Source organism: Gigantopelta aegis, chromosome 9 (genome assembly GCF_016097555.1).
Source record: "Gigantopelta aegis isolate Gae_Host chromosome 9, Gae_host_genome, whole genome shotgun sequence".
NCBI lineage: Eukaryota > Metazoa > Mollusca > Gastropoda > Neomphalida > Peltospiridae > Gigantopelta > Gigantopelta aegis.
Genome location: NC_054707.1, coordinates 36,398,749 through 36,420,548, shown reverse-complemented (window position 1 = coordinate 36,420,548; position 21,800 = coordinate 36,398,749). Strand labels below are relative to the sequence as shown.

The window sequence follows — 21,800 nt, the reverse complement described above, 5'->3', positions numbered from 1 at the left end:
TAAAAATACTGTTAAAATTATGCTATGGTACCTGTTACTTAATTTACCTGTTACTTAATTAAGTTACTTAAGTTTTTTGTCAGTCGCTTTTCTGTACACACAGCGGCATAACACGAAAGCGAGGCGGCAAAATGCAGTGAGAACGTATGTTAAATGACAATACAAGGTACGCACATGACCCGTTCCATCGAATGGTACCAACTAAACACTCATTAACTCTATCGAGAACCCAAACACCCATATTAAATACTAGCAGATAATGTTCATAATCGTACAAGTTTATACATTTTGCCGTTGGTGTGGTGATTTACCAACGACAGTAGTTTTTATCCGGCAGCATAAAAGTGCCATCAGTGACGCCTCCGACCGACGGCAGTTTATATCTCACGCACTTCATCCTTTGTTCATTTTCTGTCAAAATATATTATAGCCTTATATTATAGTAAAAGAACTGAGTTGGTATCAGAGTTTATTGCATGTTGATTTGATGATGAAATTATGTGGAGGAAAAAAATAAAGAGTTATACAGTGAAACTCCTCTGGACCAGACACCCTCAGGACCAAGTGAAAAGTCTGGTTTTAAGAGGTATCTAGTTTAGAGAGGTTCTGTTCTGTACTAATATTTAAAAAGGGACTGAAAAACGTCCACTTTTGAGTGAATTCCGGTTTACAGAGGGTCCGGTTTTGAGTGGTTTGACTGTATTTGTTTATAATGTACATGTTGAGTCTGTAGTAGGTTCACATCCATCCATGGCCTAAATGCACTGAAAGTTCATATCACATTTGTCACAGCTATATATGTTGTTTGAAAATAGTCTACAATTAGAACAATAGTGTCATGTCACACGGTTTTTTGTATGATAATGCATCTTTATGTCAGCACTGTGGACACTGTGTGTGTCTGTCTGTGTGTGTGTGTGTGTGTGTGTGTGTGTGTCTGTCTGTCTGTCTGTCTGTATGTGTGTGTGTGTCTCTGTGTGTGTGTCTGTGTGTGTGTATGTGTGCATTTGTGCGTGTGCTTGTGTGCATGTGTGTTTGTGAGTAAGTGCGTGATCGTTTGTGAGTCTGTGTGTGCGTGTATGTGTGTCTGTGTGTGTGTGTGTGTCTGTGTGTGCGTCTGTGTGTGTGTCTGTGTGTTTGTGTGGTGTGTGTGTCTGTCTGTGTGGTATGTGTGTGTGTTCTCTGTGTTTAAGTTTGCCAGCATTTGGTTGTGTATACTTTCAGATTCCATGTATAGTACTATAGATAGTAGTGGTAAGTATAACTTACTATAAGACATTTATTTACTAGGTTGCGTTTTTCAGAAATCATTTTCATTTGTGCCTTTGCTAGTAGCTATCACAGCATAGATAAATTAACATGTGGTAGTTTTGTTTTGTGCCGATCATATATTTTTCAGTAACAGTCATCACATTTCATTTATTTATTTCTGTATGATTTATTTTTCCATCTATCATCTTATTTTATTCATTATGTGTATACATGCACATACATGTACCTATATATACACACACGCGCATACACACATACAGAACACAGACACTTATGAACATGCTGTATACATGACATTTGTATGCTTATTTTGATGTCAGTGCCTGCTTTATAAAGAAATACATTGCTGGAAAATGGCTTGTTATTGTTATTTTGTAATATATTGTCTACACCTGACTGCAGGACTCTGACTTAATGATGACACCCATGGCAGGAGCCGTACTAGCAATGTGATTTGACATATGTCAGCAGGATTTGAAACGGCCTGTGGCCAGTAGAGGTGTGCGGTTTTACCGGTATACCGGTATTTTTTTCTGTCGTGGTACGTACCGGTACGTTTTTTACTGTACCGTTATATTTCGGTACTTTCCGTGGACAATGACTTTACGGAAATTTCTGAGAAATAAATTATCAGTGTCATGAAACAAAATACTAATTTCGAGAAATTATTTAAAAAGCATCCAATGTTAATGATTGTTTGTGTTCCATTAACAAATTAAAAAAAAAATAACGGAATTTCCCAAAGTATCTAGAATCTCAAAACGTTGTCACTAACAAAAACATGGTAGATGACGAGCTTGTTGTTCACAACACACGTGCGATATTGGTCATTTGCAGGGCTCGCCCTGTTGTTCGTCAAAGTTGCAAATATACGAAAAATAATAAAAATTGGGAAACGAATTTTCGATTTGGCGAATAAAAATGAACAAAGTTTTTTAATGTTGATTTTTAGTCACCAAACATGCTTTCAACCAATTTTGTTCGACAGATATGCCTCACGGTATGCATAAGCGCCATTTGCATGTCCGGGTGACAGTCTACTATTCAATAGTGAACTGCTTCTCGTAAAGCTACAAAATGCGATCAAATAATAAGAAATACTGTTCAAAACATGTTGCATTGTTGATACTAAATGTTTTATTAATAGCTACAACAAGGTTTACTTTTTATTTGTCACGTTTCTAGCGTTTTGTCTATCAGATAATGTTGTAAAATCTAGGTCACGTGGTTGAGTTCATTTTACTGAAGTGGGTGCGTTGATGAGGATTACATATTGTTTCTCACATATACACAATCATTATTAGTTGAACATTTTCAAAGTTTACAGATTTAATTTTAAACATATTCAGTGGGGAATTATAATATATTGATGCTATGTCTACTTATATAATATTAGCACAGGCATGATACATCCCTCCGCCCCTGGTAGATAAACATAAAAGTCTCAGATCAGGTTGCAATGAATTTATGAAACTGAAAAAGTTTTTTTCCAGTTGTGAAAGTCTGAAAGACGGTCACACGCCAGTGTTTTGAGAACAATAACATATAATGACGTTTTCTTTGTCTTTGTTTTGGGTGACTGGCTATAATCTTGAGTTGGATACGAATAACCAAAAACTTTGGTACGATGTACAAACTGACTCATATGTTATGTAATTGAACTGGAGATATTGTCGATCTGATATTCACGGGCATTCGTTTTGTTGAACCGATCAAAGGTTTAATATTATTTTGTTTCTTTTATGTCTCTCTTTTTCAAATGAATCTATCTTATTGATATCATATTGCAAGCTAATAAAAGTATCTTTGCTTTTGTAAAGATGATGTACATATTATTTGGCACCCAAGATAAATGATTTTAATGATGAGCACATTGTTGTTGTTGTTTTTGTCAGCGGCGATATACTTAACTAAATTCAAAGTTTTTAATGTTTTTATTAGGAATTGCTGAATAAACACATGACAATAAGTATATGGAAATATTATTTATATAGTTATGTAAAACCATAGTGTAAAAAGCTGCAGAGAAAAGTATAATACAATACAAATAACAAGGTAAGTATATTTTAAAACTGTATAAAAATCGAAGCATTTAAAAAGATCTCAAAACATTTCTGTTGCCAAATATATAATTTCTCGTCGGCTTCAGATGATTACACTCCACCAAAATGTGGCGCACACTCTTTAAAATAAATGAATGCGTCAAATATGTATGACCGATGCGGGCACGGCATAAGACTACTTCGTCTTTCCTGCACCGCCTGTAGGATGACTGGCTTGACAGAATGAAGCTTGTTTGCAACCGTACTGACTATACAATCATCTTGCCAAGTGGAGACTATGTTGCTCAAGTTTTCGGTGAATATCACATGAAATTGTTCGCTGTGTAAAAATTAAAGGGGGCGGCTGTGTGACCAGCACACCCCCACTCCCGCCCTTAAAAAAATCAGAAAAAGCCCCCCCAAAAATACCCCACAAAATGAAGAGAAAAGCATTTTTACTGTATATTGTTGTGTGTTGGTCGACTGTGGAAAGACCCCTTATTTTCCCCCTCAATATCTGGTACAAAACCTTTGGTACGATGTACAAACTGATTCATATGTTATGTAATTGAACTGGAGATATTGTCGATCTGATATTCACGGGCATTCGTTTTGTTGAACCGATCAAAGTTTTAATATTATTTTGTTTCTTTTATGTCTCTCTTTTTCAAATGAATCTATCTTATTGATATCATATTGCAAGCTAATAAAAGTATCTTTGCTTTTGTAAAGATGTTGTACATATTATTTGGCACCCAAGATAAATGATTTTAATGATGAGCACAACCACTTCTGTTGTTTTTGTCAGCGGCGATATATTTAACTAAATTCAAAGTTTTTAATGTTTTTTATTAGGAATTGCTGAATAAACACATGACAATAAGTAAAAATCACCAGTTACGACCAATTAAATCTGTAATTGAGAACAAAATGTCAGACGAGAGTCAATGGACACAAAAGACAGAATGACCTTTCTGATAACTTGACAAATATGGTGCCAAATAAGTGGTGGTTTTGCCGAAACGAAAAAAAGAAAAAGTGTTCATTGCTCATTGTGTTTCAAACATACAAGTGGATACTTATATGGGACACAAATAAGACTGTTAAAAATACTGTTAAAATTATGCTATGGTACCTGTTACTTAATTTACCTGTTACTTAATTAAGTTACTTAAGTTTTTTGTCAGTCGCTTTTCTGTACACACAGCGGCATAACACGAAAGCGAGGCGGCAAAATGCAGTGAGAACGTATGTTAAATGACAATACAAGGTACGCACATGACCCGTTCCATCGAATGGTACCAACTAAACACTCATTAACTCTATCGAGAACCCAAACACCCATATTAAATACTAGCAGATAATGTTCATAATCGTACAAGTTTATACATTTTGCCGTTGGTGTGGTGATTTACCAACGACAGTAGTTTTTATCCGGCAGCATAAAAGTGCCATCAGTGACGCCTCCGACCGACGGCAGTTTATATCTCACGCACTTCATCCTTTGTTCATTTTCTGTCAAAATATATTATAGCCTTATATTATAGTAAAAGAACTGAGTTAGTATCAGAGTTTATAAGGCTTATACATTGCATGTTGATTTGATGATGAAATTATGTGGAGGAAAAAAATAAAGAGTTATACAGTGAAACTCCTCAAAACCGGACACCCTCAGGACCAAGTGAAAAGTCTGGTTTTAAGAGGTATCTAGTTTAGAGAGGTTCTGTTCTGTACTAATATTTAAAAAGGGATTGAAAAACGTCCACTTTTGAGTGAATTCCGGTTTACAGAGGGTCCGGTTTTGAGTGGTTTGACTGTATTTGTTTATAATGTACATGTTGAGTCTGTAGTAGGTGCACATCCATGGCCTAAATGCACTGAAAGTTCATATCACATTTGTCACAGCTATATGTTGTTTATAATGTACAAGTTGAGTCTGTAGTAGGTTCACATCCATGCATGGCCTAAATGCACTGAAAGTTCATATCACATTTGTCACAGCTATATGTTGTTTATAATGTACAAGTTGAGTCTGTAGTAGGTTCACATCCATGCATGGCCTAAATGCACTGAAAGTTCATATCACATTTGTCACAGCTATATATGTTGTTTAAAAATAGTCTACAATTAGAACAATAGTGTCATGTCACAGATGTGGATTAAAGAGGTTGAGATAACAAGAATTGTTGTGTGATAAGGCACCTTTATGTCAGCACTGTGGACACTGTATGTGTCTGTGTGTTGTCTCTGTCTATGTGTGTGTGTGTGTGTGTGTGTGTGTGTGTTGTCTGTGTGTGTATGTGTCTGTCTGTATGTGTTTTTTGTGTCTGTGTATTGTTTGTGTGTGTGTCTGTGTGGTGTGTGTCTGTGTGTGTGTGTGTCTGTATGTATGTGGGGTTTTTTGTGTGCATGTCTGTTTTTTTGTGTCTGTATGTGTGTGTGTGTGTGTGTGTGCATGGTGTGTGTCTGTGTGTGTGGTGTGTGTGTGGTGTGTATTTGTGGTGTATGTGTGTGTTTGTGTGTCTCTGTGTGTCTCTGTCTCTCTGTATGTGTGTGTGTGTGTGTGTGTGTGTGTGTGTGTTTGTATGTATGAGATGTTGTAATGCAATCAGTATTCTGTGATTACTATACTTTCTTGATTACTCATAATTTACCAAAACCCCTTAGATCTGTTTAGCACCAACTCAAGTAACAGTTCCGGTAGTAGGATGTACGTAACACTGGTCAATTTGTGGAGACAGTAGAACTGATCTCCCATTGTCTTCTACTAATAGAAGAACTATCATTTGCCTTAGAAACATGATATTAATTAATATTATAATGTAAAAAGTATAATATAATAAAACAGGTAAAACACTGTATATTAAAAATTATTATTATATAAGTTTTCTGGTTTAATCATTTTAAAAAATAACAATAATTGCATTTGGGTGTAATGTTTTACATGCATTTAATAAAGTCTGATGTTTGTTGCTTAACATTTGCAGGAAATAACACTTTGTGATTTGATTTAATGGAGCCTATTGTCATTGTTTTGCAAGTTTAAGTTTGTCTACATTTGGTTGTGTTTATTTTCAGATTCCACGTATAGTACTATAGATAGTAGTGGTAAGTATATAAGACATTTATTTACTAGGTTAAGTTTTCCTGAATGTCATGTTCATTTGTGCCTTTGCTAGTAGCTAACATAGCATAGATACATTAACATGCGCTAGTTTTGTTTTGTGCCGATCATTCATGTGTCAGACCGGCCTCAGTGGCATCGTGGTAGGCCATCGGTCTACAGGCTGGTAGGTACTGGGTTCGGATCCCAGTCGAGGCAAGGGATTTTTAATCCAGATACCGACTCCAAACCCTGAGTGAGTGCTTCGCAAGGCTCAATGGGTAGGTGTAAACCTATACATATACACACACGCATACACACATACATAACACAGACACTTATGAACATGCTGTATACATGACATTTGTTTGCTTATTTTGATACCAGTGCGTGCTTTGTAAAGAAATACATTACTGGAGAATGGCTTGTTATTTTATAATATGTTGTCTATGTAGCCTACTGGAAAGTATTCCCCCAAAAGAAACACAACAAGGCTCGGAAGGGTTCGAGGGTTTATTCTCTCGATCACACCATACGCGTGGTTCTGTAAAAATAATTACAAACGATAAATACACTGATAATAACAATAATTAACAACCTCGACTTAATCATAAAAATAAATTACAAATGTCATTACATAGCAATATATATACTCATTTAAACCATTATCACACAATTATGCCAAGTTACTGGCATAATACTTTCCTTCAAAAATATACATATACGTTTCGGCGACGTTAGTGCCAAAAACAATCATCAAAAATAAGTACATGCATTTAAGATAATTAAATGCGGTTATACAAACAAAAAAATACCACAAAGCAGTAAAGACTTGGCAACATTATTGCCAACGTTACTGATTACAAAATAAACAACTTCCCCATTTCAAATGCTGTCAATATAAAACAATAACGTTCGGGTTTGTATGACAAACATTAAAATAAAGACCATTACAGAATACAAACTGGAACAATCGATTTAAAAAACAATAATATATATATACATAAAATACTCGGTTACAGCACAGGTGAAACAAGTCACGTGCGTTGGTCAAGACGCACGTGAAACACCTTCGCTGCAAGAATTGCATGTAATAAAGAAATAGACAATACTACTACTACTACACACCTTCGCTGTGGGCGATGAACCGTATAGGATGATAACACTATTACATGTACGTGGGCTTCATCCTGTGAATAAATGGGTAAAATATAAGCTACCACTCAAATGGATAATAAAACTACAGCAATTAGACATCTCATCCAACACTAATCACTAATTCTGTTTATACAATTAACTTGCGCCTCTATGTATATTTATATGTTTAATAGTATATATCCAACACCTTTACTTTATTACTGTTTATAAAGTTAACTCGTCCATATATATATTTATTCGTTTATTGTGTTTTAGTGAATTCAATATTTAAAACGTATTTACCTAGCATTAATTATGGACGTTTAAACACTTTTCCACATTATGTATTACATTTACATATATCTAAAATAATGAGATAAACATAACAATTAATACATGCATATTAGTCAAACCTGTAAGTGCCAAAAGGAAGTCTGAAGATAACGAAAGGCTCAGGAAAAGGAAAAAGCAACTGCAAGTCGTAAGTATGTAACGTGTTGTGTCACTGTCCACACTCAGCGCTGCACGGACCTGACTCACGACCACGTGACACCAAATACACATAACCATTGGACAGAATCAACCAATGGCTCGTCCCTAGCCAGTATGGCGAGAAACAACCATAAAAGGCTTTGTCTAATGCACCAATACGATATTCTCAATGCAGATTGAGAATATCCTATAATAAAATTAATTGAATCCTAAAATAAATATTAATAGTAATAGATCAAATATGTTATTTATATACAAACGGCCAAATATTTAGTCCCCGTTACATCTACACCTGACTGCAGGACTCCGACTTAATGACGACACCCATGACAGGATTTGCCATACTTCAGCAGGGCTCGAAACGACCTGTGGCCATGTCGCCAAATGTGACCACAGTCCTGTTAGGGCAACTTAAATATTTGGGAGTTAATTGCCCAGCTAATATTATTTGGGTGATCTTTTTTTCTATAACATACATGTATGAGTCACTATTAATAATTGTATTGCATATATTTATTCCATATTGAAATCTTGCTCGTGATTCACAAAACTGAACATATCGGTTTACTGTAATTTGCCAACATACAATGTACATTTATCAGTGTTTCTGCCAGAAAGACATTTTTGGGTATGGTGCTATGGAATTGAATGCAACCACAGTCAACAGGGGGTATGGAGGACCTCCCCCAGAAAGAAAATGGGTTAAGTTTAGGGTTAGGGTTAAGAAAATCATACAGTAATGATGAGACTAATTAATTTTTTCAAAAATTAACTTTAAAAAATTTAATTTTGGGTATGTCGCCATACCCGTTTTACCCTCTGGCAGAAACCCTGTTTATATATAGGGAGGGGTCTTGATATAGGCAGTTTGCCTGTGACCAATCTCCAACCAGCATTATAATTGGGAATAAATTTTGTCTAAACCATACATTTATATATAGGGAGGGGTCTTGATATAGGCAGTTTGCCTATTGACCAATCCCCAACCAGCATTATAATTGGGAATAAATATTGTCTAAACCATACATTTATATATAGGGAGGGGTCTTGATATAGGCATTTTGCCTGTTGACCAATCCCCAACCAGCATTATAATTGGGAATAAATATTGTCTAAACCATAAATTTATAAATTATATATAGGGAGGGGTCTTGATATAGGCATTTTGCCTGTTGACCAATCCCCAACCAGCATTATAATTGGGAATAAATATTGTCTAAACCATACATTTATATATAGGGAGGGGTCTTAATATAGGCAGTTTGCCTGTTGACCAATCCCCAACCAGCATTATAATTGGGAATAAATATTGTCTAAACAATACATTTATATTATAAACATTGATGTTGTACACAGTGTTTAGTATGATGACAAAATGTTGAGTACTTATTCGATGTGCTGTCACGAAGCCTCATAAATGGTGATTTTGTTGGTTTTCATTACATAAACGTTGATAAACATTATTTTTGCCAAAAAAAAAAAAATTCCATTGCCATTGTAATCTTTTACATTTTGTTAGCATCACTAAACACCCCACCCACCCGAAGTACGGTCCGGTCACTAGTTGATCGCATCAGTAAATGCGATCATGTGATCTGTTACCTCTAGCTACCTGCTCTTGCAGTCTGCATGCATTCCCAAAATAACACAGACAGGTTCATCGAAAATAATTGTATCGCAATCTGAAGTACATGTACACCATCAACTCGGTGTTTTCTTTTAATTTTTCATTTTAATACTATGTACATGTATGTTGGTATCTTTGCTATCTAGAAGTGGTTCTTCAAATCAATATTATTTTATTGAAGCACATTTCATATGCTTACTTACAATTTTCACTTAAAACCTGAAATATGAATATTTTGTGTTTAGGCTACCTAAAGAAACTTTTGGGCCGCAGAAAATGAAATTTTAGTGGCCCAGATATTTTTTGAGGGGCCACCATATTTTTGGGTGAATTTCGATCCCTGCATCAGGGGTTTTACCGATGGCAGTTTGCTTTTACCGCTGGATAAAAATTATTGTCATCAACTGAAGGAATAATTTTAGTTTTTTCTATTTATTGCAAAAGTGACCAGTTTAAAATTACTGTAGACAGACTCAAAATTGCCTATGGCAAAACTGTTTCAAAATTGCAGTGGATAAAACAAATTCTTACATTCAAACCCTGCAATTGTAGGTTTTTTGTGTGTGTGGGTTTTTTTTTATGTATACTGCAGGGGTGGGGAAAAGCCCTTTTTTCCCAGTCTGGTACCGGTTTCGCGATCTCTGAGACTGAAATTATTTTTTAAAAACATGTGTTTACTAGCTGGTCCCACTTTTGCCATCCTTTCTGTCCAAAGTACTTGTCCATTTCTGTTATTGGAACAGATCCTATCTGTCAATTGGACTGGTTTGTCCAGACATCAGTATTTTGTGCATGATTTAAAATAATAAATAAATAAATAAATAGTGGTCAATATGACTGGCGTTTCAGATGTCTGTGATTTTAAACTCTGCCATAAGTTGTACGTACAGTAGTATCGGTCCACTGCGATTAGGCTAGACATTTGTCAAAGCCACTGAGCTGGTCACGAGTTTAAAAAGACGTTAACAATAACACCATTCTGTACAACTCAAAATTTTATTGTAAAGTTAACTGTATAACTCATAATTTTATTGTAAAGGTAACTGTATTACTCATAATTTCATTGTAAAGTTAACTGTATATTAACTCATAATTTTATTGTAAAGTTAACTGTATAACTCATAATTTTATTGTAAAGTTAACTGTATATTAACTCATAATTTCATTGTAAAGTTAACTGTATATTAACTCATAATTTTATTGTAAAGTTAACTGTATAACTCATAATTTTATTGTAAAGTTATCTGTATAACTCATAATTGTATTGTAAAGGTAACTGTATTACTCATAATTTCATTGTAAAGGTAACTGTATTACTCATATTTTATTGTAAAGTTAACGGTATAACTCATATTTTATTGTAACGTTAACGGTATATATATTATAACTCATATTTTATTGTAAAGGTAACTGTATAACTCATAATTTTATTGTAAAGTTAAATGTAGAGCAGCAATAGTTTTTCGATAGTACCAAATTCAGAATTTGTAAAAATGGTCTGAAATTGTTACAACAGAATATATAAGCATTTACCACCTGTGTATATTTTTAATCACATACATGTAATTAGAAATGTTTAAAGTTTATTATTCTACTGAAAAGTATACCTAATGCTGTTTTAAGGTGATCGATTCTAATTTTTTTTATCTGGGCCATATACATATATCTTTCTTATAATTTCATACAGGATCATCAAACCTTGCATGCAAGAACAACTTGGGATGGTGGTGTTTTGCATGCCATAACTAGGTCAATGCGGCCTACTTTTGACAAGTGCATCCTACATATAATCTCTGCAATCACTTCTATATATCTATATGGAGATCAATTCAAATTTAAACTGACATACATGTATAAATAGTATTGAATGAAATTATTTGCATGTACTTTTATATATATATATATCAGGGGTGGGGAAAAGCCATTTTTTCCCGGTCTGGGACCGATTCTCGATCTCTGAGACCGAAATTATTTTTGAAAAACACACGTTTGCCGGTCCCACTTTTGTCATTCTTGTCGGTCCGAAGCACCTGTCCATTTCTATTATTGGAACAAATTCCTATTGGTCAATTGGACCGGCCAGCCCAGACATCGGTATTTCGTGCATGATTTAAAATAATAAATAAATAGTGGTCAATATGGCTGGTGTTTCAGACGTTTGTGATTTTAAAGTCTGCCTAAGTATATCGCCAGTCACTGAAGTTGGACCTACAGTAGTGTCAATCGACTGCCACTAGGCTAGACATTTATCAAAGTCGCTGAGCCGGTCAAGAGATTAAACAGACGTTAACGATAGCACCATTCTTGGTTTAGAAAGCCATCACGGTATTACACTCCAATTAAAACAAAGGACCCAGAATTTGCAACTGGTTACAATCAACACCTGTCAAAACCTGTGTACGGAGCTCTGTCGGGTCGAGTGTCCTAGTTTGAAGCAAGAGGCTTTTGTGCAATACAAACTGCTTAAAATAGCATAAAATATACTGAAATAATCTATAAATGTATTTATTGTTGACTGTTCAAATGTAGTGTATCCAATAATTATAAAGGATTTTAAAATTAACAAAAGGTTTCCACCTTTTTTTTAACAAGTGGGAGTAAGCAGAACAGCTACATGTACTGTTATCCCAAGAGCCAGTAGAGGTCAAATTTCATCCAATCAGTGATGACGTTATTACTCTCTTTGTCTAAACATGTGCTAGCTTAGGCTGTCAAACGCTTCGAACAGTGCCATCTTTTATTAATTTTCAGGACACGGTACTGAATACTCATATTTTTTATACATACATGTATATGGGAATTAAAATTCATAACTTTTATTCCTTTTTTATATTATTTATTCTATTATGTAAAATATATACAATTTGTGGGGGTTTTCACTGATCATTATTGTGTGATTAATTTTTTTTTTCTTCATGTTTTTATGTTTATCGTTTCGCATTCATGATTCAAGATAAAACTATACAAATATCACTATGATTTTTTTTTTTAAACTATTTGGCAAATATCTTTTTTTTTTTTTCTTTTTTTTTATATTCGTTTCTTCCCCCTCCCGGTAGTGACGACATCAAGTGGGACCGATTGACAATTTTATTTTTCCCCACCCCTGATATATATATATATACAGTGGATTCCACTTAACTGCATGTCGGTTTACAGCATAAATCGGTTATTTGCATATTATATGGCTGCACAGAACCGTTTAGCATTAAAACAGTACAAATAATATCGCTTAATTGAATGACCTTCCGAGCGTACATGTCGGTTATTTGCATGGAGAAACTGGAAAAAAAAAAAAATCATCAGTCAAATATAAAAGGTGGTGGAGAAAAAAAAGAAAAAAAGGGAGAGGGAGAGGGAGAGAGGGAGGGAGGGAGAGGGAGAGAGAGGGAGAGAGGTTTTTTTTGTTGCCGAAGTAAGCCGATCAAAATCATTATCCAACATGTGAAACCGTAGATTGTGCTACGATAGGAATTAACACTTAACAAATCTTTTGAGTTGTTTATTACTGTACACTGTTAATTGTCAGTCATATATTGTTGGAATGCAAGATGTTTACGTTTCCTCTGTTATAGACTGGTGATAGGCTTTTATATGGTTACAGCCGACTATATGAACTTTACATCTGGCCAAATGGTTTATTGCATACGCCGTTTAATGGCATATTTTTTTCCATTCACCGGGCCTATGCAAATAAGCGTAATCCACTGTATATATATATTTTCTTTTTTTTCTTTTGTTAGCCATGTAATTAAAAGTGCAATCTTTGCATTTCACAAAAAAAATATTTATCTTATATTTTTTTCTCATTTTGCAACTATAAAAGCCCGTCCCCCCTTTAATCACAGGTTTCATGATATATATATAATCTAGTATGTACTGTCTGTGACATATATATATATGTTATGGCATGTTTCTGCTTGTGTCTTTACTGTATTGCGTGCACTTTTTGTAGCCCGCATCACACCCATTGATGATAACCAGCTGTATCATACTCTCGAGATGAGTGATGACACGGGTACAGTTGTCTCCCCTATGTCGTACTCCGGTATGTGCACTGTGGTTCATCCGTATGTAGCGAAGGTATATTTTAATCATTAACATATTGATTCCTGCTCACCTTGTCCTTTTGTTTCTGTCAGTCTGTAGTTATGATTAAAATGGAGATTTTAATTTTAATAATTTTTTGCTATTTGAGAATAAGCGATTTTAGACTAGTTATATGATACAACTATACTATCATGGGAACTTTGTTTTGAAATTTGTTAAGGCCAAAAAAAAAAGTTGGTCTCTGGTCAGACAAAAGTTCCAGATTGATGCGGCTTATTTGGTCTTTTCTTCTTAAAAAGCATGGATTGCACAGAAAGGTGTGTATATTTAATACAAAAATATGGGACATATTTAAATTGAAATCAGAATGCACGTCCTAGTTCCATGTGCGATGGCATTTTGGCTCCAAATTCGGTTGTATGTCATAGCAAGAAAAGTCCGGCAAAAATTGACGTCATACCACAGGATTTTTTTTTTTTTAAATCGTGATGCATGCACTGGCCAGAGACCAGAAATTTATTTTGTTTGGTCAAAAATTAAGAATTAAAAATATTAGTTACTTTGTTCTCAAAAGTGAGGGTAAGATTAAATATCTGATTTTTTATGATGGAGGGTCGTATTCAGCATGCCCTATATAACAGGTTTGATGGTATATATATATATATATATATATATATATACCACCATGATATTTGGCCAACAATAACTTCCATTTTCATGTTACTAAAGGAGCATTGTCATAGATGCATGTGTTCATTTTTCCATCTGAAATGCATTAAATGTTGTTTTGTGTGTCATTTTGTATCTGTCTGTACGCATATCCCGGGTTGTCCTTGTTTGTTTTCATTGTTTTAACCGCATGTGCATGATTGATGTATGTATATTTTGATTATTCTTAATATTAATTATTCTTAGTAAAGGTTATAAATATTAACTTTTCATGCATGGCATTTGTGAAATGAAGCACAGAAATGTTCATAAACATCATCATTTTCAAATAACATATTTTTAATGTTACCTTCCATTAAGCTTACAGTAAATATTTTACTACATGCAGTTGTAATTAATACTATAATCAGTTTTAATTTGTAATGTAAAGCATTATTTTCTTTATTGACAAAGTTCTGACATATTTGTTACTTGGCTAATATAATTTGCAGGGAAGCAGAACTAAGTATACTGTTAAAAAACCATCATGTGATTCAACATACATGTATTTTGTCAATTGATTTAATTGCTATGGTTAATTGATTTCATTAATTAATTATATTTTGTCTCTAAAATAATTTGTCCGGTTTTAGTTTTGAGCATCAAGTTTGTGTTGTACTGAATATCTCAGTAAATGTTGAAATATTTTACTAAATTAATAAACTTGGTGTGTTGATCGTCATCTACATGCATGTGTAATGGTTATTTCAGCAAAACCATGTGCTGAAATAAAATGATTTCAGCAAAACCATGTGCTGAAATAAAATGATTTCACCAAAACCATGTGCTGAAATAAAATGATTTCACCAAAACCATTTGCTGAAATAAAATGATTTCACCAAAACCATGTGCTGAAATAAAATGATTTCACCAAGACCTTGTGCTGAAATAAAATGATTTCACCAAGACCTTGTGCTGAAATAAAATGCTTTCACCTAGACCATATGTGCTGAAATATAATGATTTCACCAAGACCATGTGCTGAAATAAAATTATTTCACCAAAACCATGTGCTGAAATAAAATTATTTCACCAAAACCATGTGCTGAAATAAAATTATTTCACCAAGACCTTGTGCTGAAATAAAATGATTTCACCAAGACCTTGTGCTGAAATAAAATTATTTCACCAAGACCATATGTGCTGAAATATAATGATTTCACCAAGACCATGTGCTGAAATAAAATTATTTCACCAAGACCATGTGCTGAAATAAAATTATTTCACCAAGACCTTGTGCTGAAATAAAATGATTTCACCAAGACCTTGTGCTGAAATAAAATTATTTCACCAAGACCATATGTGCTGAAATATAATGATTTCACCAAGACCATGTGCTGAAATAAAATTATTTCACCAAGACCATGTGCTGAAATAAAATGATTTCACCAAAACCATGTGCTGAAATAAAATTATTTCACCAAAACCATGTGCTGAAATAAAATTATTTCACCAAAACCATGTGCTGAAATAAAATGATTTCACCAAGACCTTGTGCTGAAATAAAATGATTTCACCAAGACCATATGTGCTGAAATATAATGATTTCACCAAGACCATGTGCTGAAATAAAATTATTTCACCAAGATATATATATATAGGCCATATATATATATATATAATTAAGGGCAGGATGTAGCCCAGTGGTAAAGCGCTCGCTTGATGTGTGGTTAGTCTAGAATCAATTCCCATTGGTGAGCCCATTGGGCTATTTCTCATTCTAGCCAGTGCACCACGACTGATATATCAAAGGTTGTGGTATGTGCTATCCTGTCTGTGTAATGGTGCATATAAAAGAGCCCTTTCTGCTAATGAAAAAATGTAGCTAGTTTTCTCTCTAAGACTGTATGTTTGACATCCAATAGCTGGTGATTAATAAATCAATGTGCTCTAGTGGTGTCATTAAACTAAACAAGCTTCTTAGTTTTACAAGTACCAGTAGTTATATCCAGTGTATTTCATCAATTATTGAGATATGGACGTACTGCAGAGCTCTACAGTTATACTCATTTACTTTTGCCATGTCCGAGTTTCCACGGCATTAAATAGTGCAGCATCACGTGGATTAAATTAGGGATGTGACAAATGATCATGCTTCATGATAATTATCATGGATAATCATGGTTATAAAGCTGACAGTTTTTCAATTTGCATACCATTTAAAAAAAAAAGAAGAAGATACATCAGTGTTTCCATAGTTTGCATTTGCTGGGAATCCTGATGATGTGATAAGGCATTTCAGCCAATCATAGCACTTGATTCCCCTAAATGCAGGCCCATACATAGTCTGCCGAGGTCCGTCCGTGAATGTGTAAAAAATATTTTGAGGCAAAGAAACATTTCAAATTTACTTCCTAGAATGCAGGAAAATGCATCTCCTGCATTGTAGATTTAAAAAAAATTGGGGGGGGGGGGGGGGGGGGGGGGGGGGGGGGGGGGGGGGGGGGGTGCCTTCCAGAGATCCCCCTAGCAACTCCAGCCCTTTGGGCCGTCAATTACGCACCACCCACCCACCCACCCCAATATAAATTTCTGCGTACGGGCCTGAAATGTGATGTTAACATAGCTAGGGTATTACAGATTTAACTCACTATGATGATGTGGTAAAATGTTTCCCCCTGGATCAAACTGCTGGCCAAGGTAGACATGTGTGAACCTTTAATGCATATATGCATGTAAAATGAGCTTTGAGGGTTTTTGTAGTGGTCAAATAGTAAAAATGACACTTTGTGTTTTGTATTCAGGCTTTGTCCTTTAGTTTTTCTGTTTTCATGAAATTACAATTATGTGTATTTTACAAGTGACCATCAAAAATAAAGTTTGTTTCTTTTGAAATAGTTTAATTTTTTTTTTTTTTTTTTTTTTTTTTTTTTTTTTTTTTTTTTTTTTTTCAATTAATTTACTAGTAATGGATTACTTTTTATTTTTTTTTTTTTTTTTATTTGTTTATTGCCCCCAGATCAGTTGACAGTGTCGAGGTTGAGTTTAATTTATTATAATGTATGTGTGATAGCTGGCGTAGTTGTGGAAAGTATTGCAAATAAATTGATCCATGAACCAAATATTGAAAAAAAAGAACAGTAATTAATCGTCACATCACTAATGTAGGACTCGATTATGCAGTTTGGTCACCTCACCTTTCTGGTTGCATAACCCTCATCGCGTTTCTTTTGCAGAACGCCTCTGAGTTGACGGTAACCACTGGATCAAAGGTGATATTTGTCCGCAACATGGCGAACGGGTTTATTCAAGTCGTCGAGGAAGGAACAAAGAAATATGGACTTATTCCGGAAAGATGTGTTCAGAAATTTGAGGTTCCAAAACAAAATCAAGAAAACCCCCCGTTGATTGATTTTCTGTGAAAATATGCCATTTTGTTTTCATTTGTTAACGAATATGTTGTTGAGTTTCTTGTTTTTGTTGATTGGTGGGATTTATTACAGAGGACGAATAAGCAGGATTTAATGGGGTTTTTTTCACCAAATTAAAATTTAAGTAGACTGTGGTAAATATATTTCATAATATATGTGCCAAAAAGCTAATTTCAGAATTGGTATTTTTAAAACAAAAATCTGGGTTTTTTGCTTAATTTAAAAAATATTTTCTTGTATGGGTCTTTTCAGTTGTTTTTTTGGGGGTTAGTTTTTTTGTGGTTATTTTGTTGGGTTCTTTTTTAGGGGGTAGGGGGTGAAGAATGTTAGTGACAGTTAGTCTGACTACATGTTTTCAAACCAGCTAGTTTATACGTTGTCAATAAAGGTCTCACTACACAGTTTACTTGTGAAAGAAAGTTCATTTATCACGGTTCTCAATAGATCCTAATTGTAAGATGTGTTGTCAGTGTTTCTGCCGGAAAGAAATTTTTGGATATGGCGCTATGAAATTGAATGCAGCCACAGTCAACAGGGGGTAAGGGGGGGCCTCTCCAGCAAAGAAAATGGGTTACATGTAGGGTTAGGGTTAAGAAAATCATACAATAATAATAAGAATCATTAATTTTGTCAAAATGTTAACTTAAAAAAATAATAATTTGGGTATGGCGCCATACCCGTTTTACCCTCTGGCAGAAACCCTGGTTGTGGTTCACATATTCTCTTGTGGTATTTTGGGAAGAAGTGAAAGTATCTGTATTTTTCTGTGGTAGGTCTTCGATCTACCTGTATTTTTCCAATGATATTTTGTAATATGTGCATTTACCTTTTGGTACATGTAGATGGGTTTACAGTGGAACAAGGGGCCGGTGTGAATCGGTTCCTGGACCACCCGTATGGACCGGCATTCACTGCTGCCACTTTATACGTTTTTAAAACCGGTATTGTACTTTTTACTTGGAAATACTAGTTTTTATACCCTTTTAAATAATACTTTTTTCTCATGAAAATACTTTTTTAATACTTTTTTCTGCGAAAAAAAATAACTTTAGAAATTTAATTTCAAAGTTGACCATCATAAGATTTGTGCTTTGCTAGTCTTTTTTTTTCAGGAGTGGTTTGTTCTTTGTTGAGTGGAGTGTTTGTAGAGCTCTCTGCTCTTAGTGACCAAGTGACAGGGAACTGAAATATGCAGAACAGAGTGTTCAGCAATCACAAATCCTCACAACATGGTACACACCATTCCTTGAGGTTGGTCATAAGCAGCAAACAGTAGTAGGACAAAGGTAGCGTGTATGTCATATGGTCATCTATCGGGGTAAGTTGATGAAAAATTATACTTTTTTCATACTTTTTTTTTTTTAGCCCATTTTGGCAAGATTCCATACCTTTTTTTTTTTTAAAATAGAAGAAGATCTTAAAATATTTTCCGAATGGTATATGTCATTAGTACCAATATGAACCCACTGTATTAGCAATATTGATTTGAAATATGGCATTTTAACTTTGATTTTAATCACAGACAGCATCTGTGTAGTGAGACCTCCATTTGAATTTGGGCAGTCTGATATGGATGTTAATTGCAGTTACATGCAGCATCTGTGTAGTGAGACCTAAATTGAATCCTTTTTATTAGATAATTAATCGGACACACGATCACATACATGTAATGCTGTCAATGGCTAATGGGGACTCTGTCTCACTGACATCAATATGCATGTCAACACATGGTTACTGCCATGTACAAGCATGTTCTGCATGGATGGGCACCAGTTGTATTGTTCAAATACCCTTTGATTTTTTACCGTTCAATTTTAAGAGGAGTTGCTATTGAGTATGAGGGGCAACCGTGTCTAATATACATGTATATGTACCTGGAGATTTAAAAATATTTTTTTGTTGTTGTTGTTGTTCTGGGGGTGGGGGTGGAAGGGAAGTAAAAATCGGATGCTGAGCTCATTAATATAGAGTCTTCTCTAAATTTTAAAATTAATATTTGGTACTTTTTCATGAGGGGTCACATGTCTATCCTGCCCTCTATGTACAATCCTGAGTACATGCAATTGAACCAGCTTATTGGTTTGGTGTTCAGAGTAGAGAGATTTCTAGTATTTTTCTGGAATGTTAGTGGGACAGTAGCAATAACAAATCATTAAATGACAGATTAAAATAGTTTTAGATTGGAGGGTTAAACATTCTGGTTTTATGACTGTTGAGTTTGAGACATTTTACTGTATATACATTGTAGTTATATATATAACAGGCTAATCCTATTCTATCTTTGTTTCTCATTGTTGTTGCATGTTCTTCTATTTTATGCCACTGTACACACACTGTAAATATGAAATGTAGTTCATCTGTGTAATAAGAATATAAATTTTTAGATTGTAGGGTTAAACATTCTTGTTTTATGACTGTTGAGTTTGAGACATTTTACTGTATATAGTTATATATATATATAACAGGCTAATCCTATTCTATCTTTGTTTCTCATTGTTGTTGCATGTTTCGATATTCTGTTTTATTCCAGTGTACACACACTGTAAATAGGACATTGTGTTCATCTGTGTGATAACCTGAAGCACACTGAACACCAGGATGTATAGAGAAGGTGTGTGACAAGTTTAAATTCAGCCCTCTACATACATGTATACCGGTATGCGACCATTTGGTTTTTTTTTCATTTGGCGACTAAAACATTCCATACTACTTTATCTACGTAAAAAGTAGAAGTGGACCCAATCTGGATCCTCGATGGAAAAGTTAACGTAGAGGGCTAGATTAGTATGTTTATTATCCACATAGTTCAAAATATTCAGGGAAATATAACTAGTATGATCCACGTGTATCATAATGATTTCACGTGCACCACAAATGACGTCATTTTGTGAAGCGACGTCATAACTTAATGTGGCTTCCAAAAACACTTGTCAAAAATGTTTCGTCGTCTCATTTTACTTACGTTTCAAAGATTTTGACATGGTCCTAGCTTGTTATTCATAAAAGTAATATTTTGGATAATGTGGATAATAAAGAAATTATTACACTCGCGTGTGAATCATACTGATTTTACGAAACTCGTGTCAGGATTCATGTATTAATACAATAATCCTGACTCGTTTAGTAAAATCAATGCGACACACAAGCTAGTATAATAATCTCTATGTATGTTACCTCAAGGAGATATTATACTTAAACTTACTGAATCCATTTTTTTTACGTTGAAGCTGCTCGCCCTAGTTTCCGAGGTACATACATGTATGTACTTTTTCATATCACGTGACATTAATTTTGAACTACTACAAAGACCAGGGGCCTAATTCACAAAGGTCTCTTAGGCTCTGCTAGACAACAAAGCATTCTCTTTGCAAGTCTTTTAGCATTGCACTGCGAGATCGCAGAGTTGCGAGAGTTTAGTGAATTAGGTCCCAGGGCCTGTGCTTATAAAAATTTTAAATGTCGTCCAGACTCGATCTGTAATGACGTCACATGCATACAGTTTGTATGGCGTTGTCTTGATATTAGTGTCTCAGACTATTAATGTCTTGAAATATGCTGAAATTGCTCAAATTGATAATTTAGGCAAAAACGGTTTTAAAGTACATTGTAATTTGTAAGTTAACAGTTTAAAAAGGCTGCAATTAGCTGAACACATTTTACACTATCTAATAGCTGGGGTCGGCTGTCTTTTAATCACTTAGTAAATCAGCTACAAAATACAGTGAAGCCCCTCTAAACTGGAGTTCTGTTCTATCCTCGTATTTAAAAATGGACAATGCAAAACATCTGATTTTGAGGGTATTGCTGTGTACAGAGGGTTTGGTTTTGAGGGATTTCACTGTAAAATGATGTACATAGATTTGGTATTTTAACAAAACCAGTTGTCAGTATTAGTCATTTAAAAAGTCTCCTTGTGATCTCAGAATGACTATGGAATAAAATATCAGTCAAACTATATATTAAATGAAAACCTTTTGTATCAGTTGGAGATGGGGAGA

General features: G+C 34.5%; 1 protein-coding gene and 1 long non-coding RNA gene across 7 annotated transcripts in view; one reads left to right on the top strand and one right to left on the bottom strand.

Moving 5' to 3' along the window:
* The window catches only part of LOC121380867 (proline-serine-threonine phosphatase-interacting protein 2-like), a 53,428-nt gene extending 35,045 nt beyond the window's left edge, over positions 1-18,383 (top strand). Inside the window, exons 12-15 of one of the 6 annotated variants that reach the window (XM_041509869.1) lie at positions 1,225-1,254; positions 6,393-6,422; positions 13,629-13,756; positions 17,608-18,383. In XM_041509869.1, the coding sequence (XP_041365803.1) occupies positions 1,225-1,254; positions 6,393-6,422; positions 13,629-13,756; positions 17,608-17,793 (374 nt within the window). In that variant the 3' untranslated portion in view covers positions 17,794-18,383. The remainder of the gene's footprint in view (positions 1-1,224; positions 1,255-6,392; positions 6,423-13,628; positions 13,757-17,607) is intronic. The other 5 variants (XM_041509871.1, XM_041509870.1, XM_041509872.1 and 2 more) reach the window with 5 other exon arrangements.
* Positions 6,918-8,264, bottom strand: LOC121380869. Its single transcript, XR_005959014.1, has 3 exons — positions 7,968-8,264; positions 7,546-7,607; positions 6,918-6,961 (listed from the first exon to the last, which is right to left on the bottom strand). It is a non-coding gene; the product is annotated as an uncharacterized LOC121380869 (long non-coding RNA).
* Positions 18,384-21,800: the final 3,417 nt, after the last annotated feature.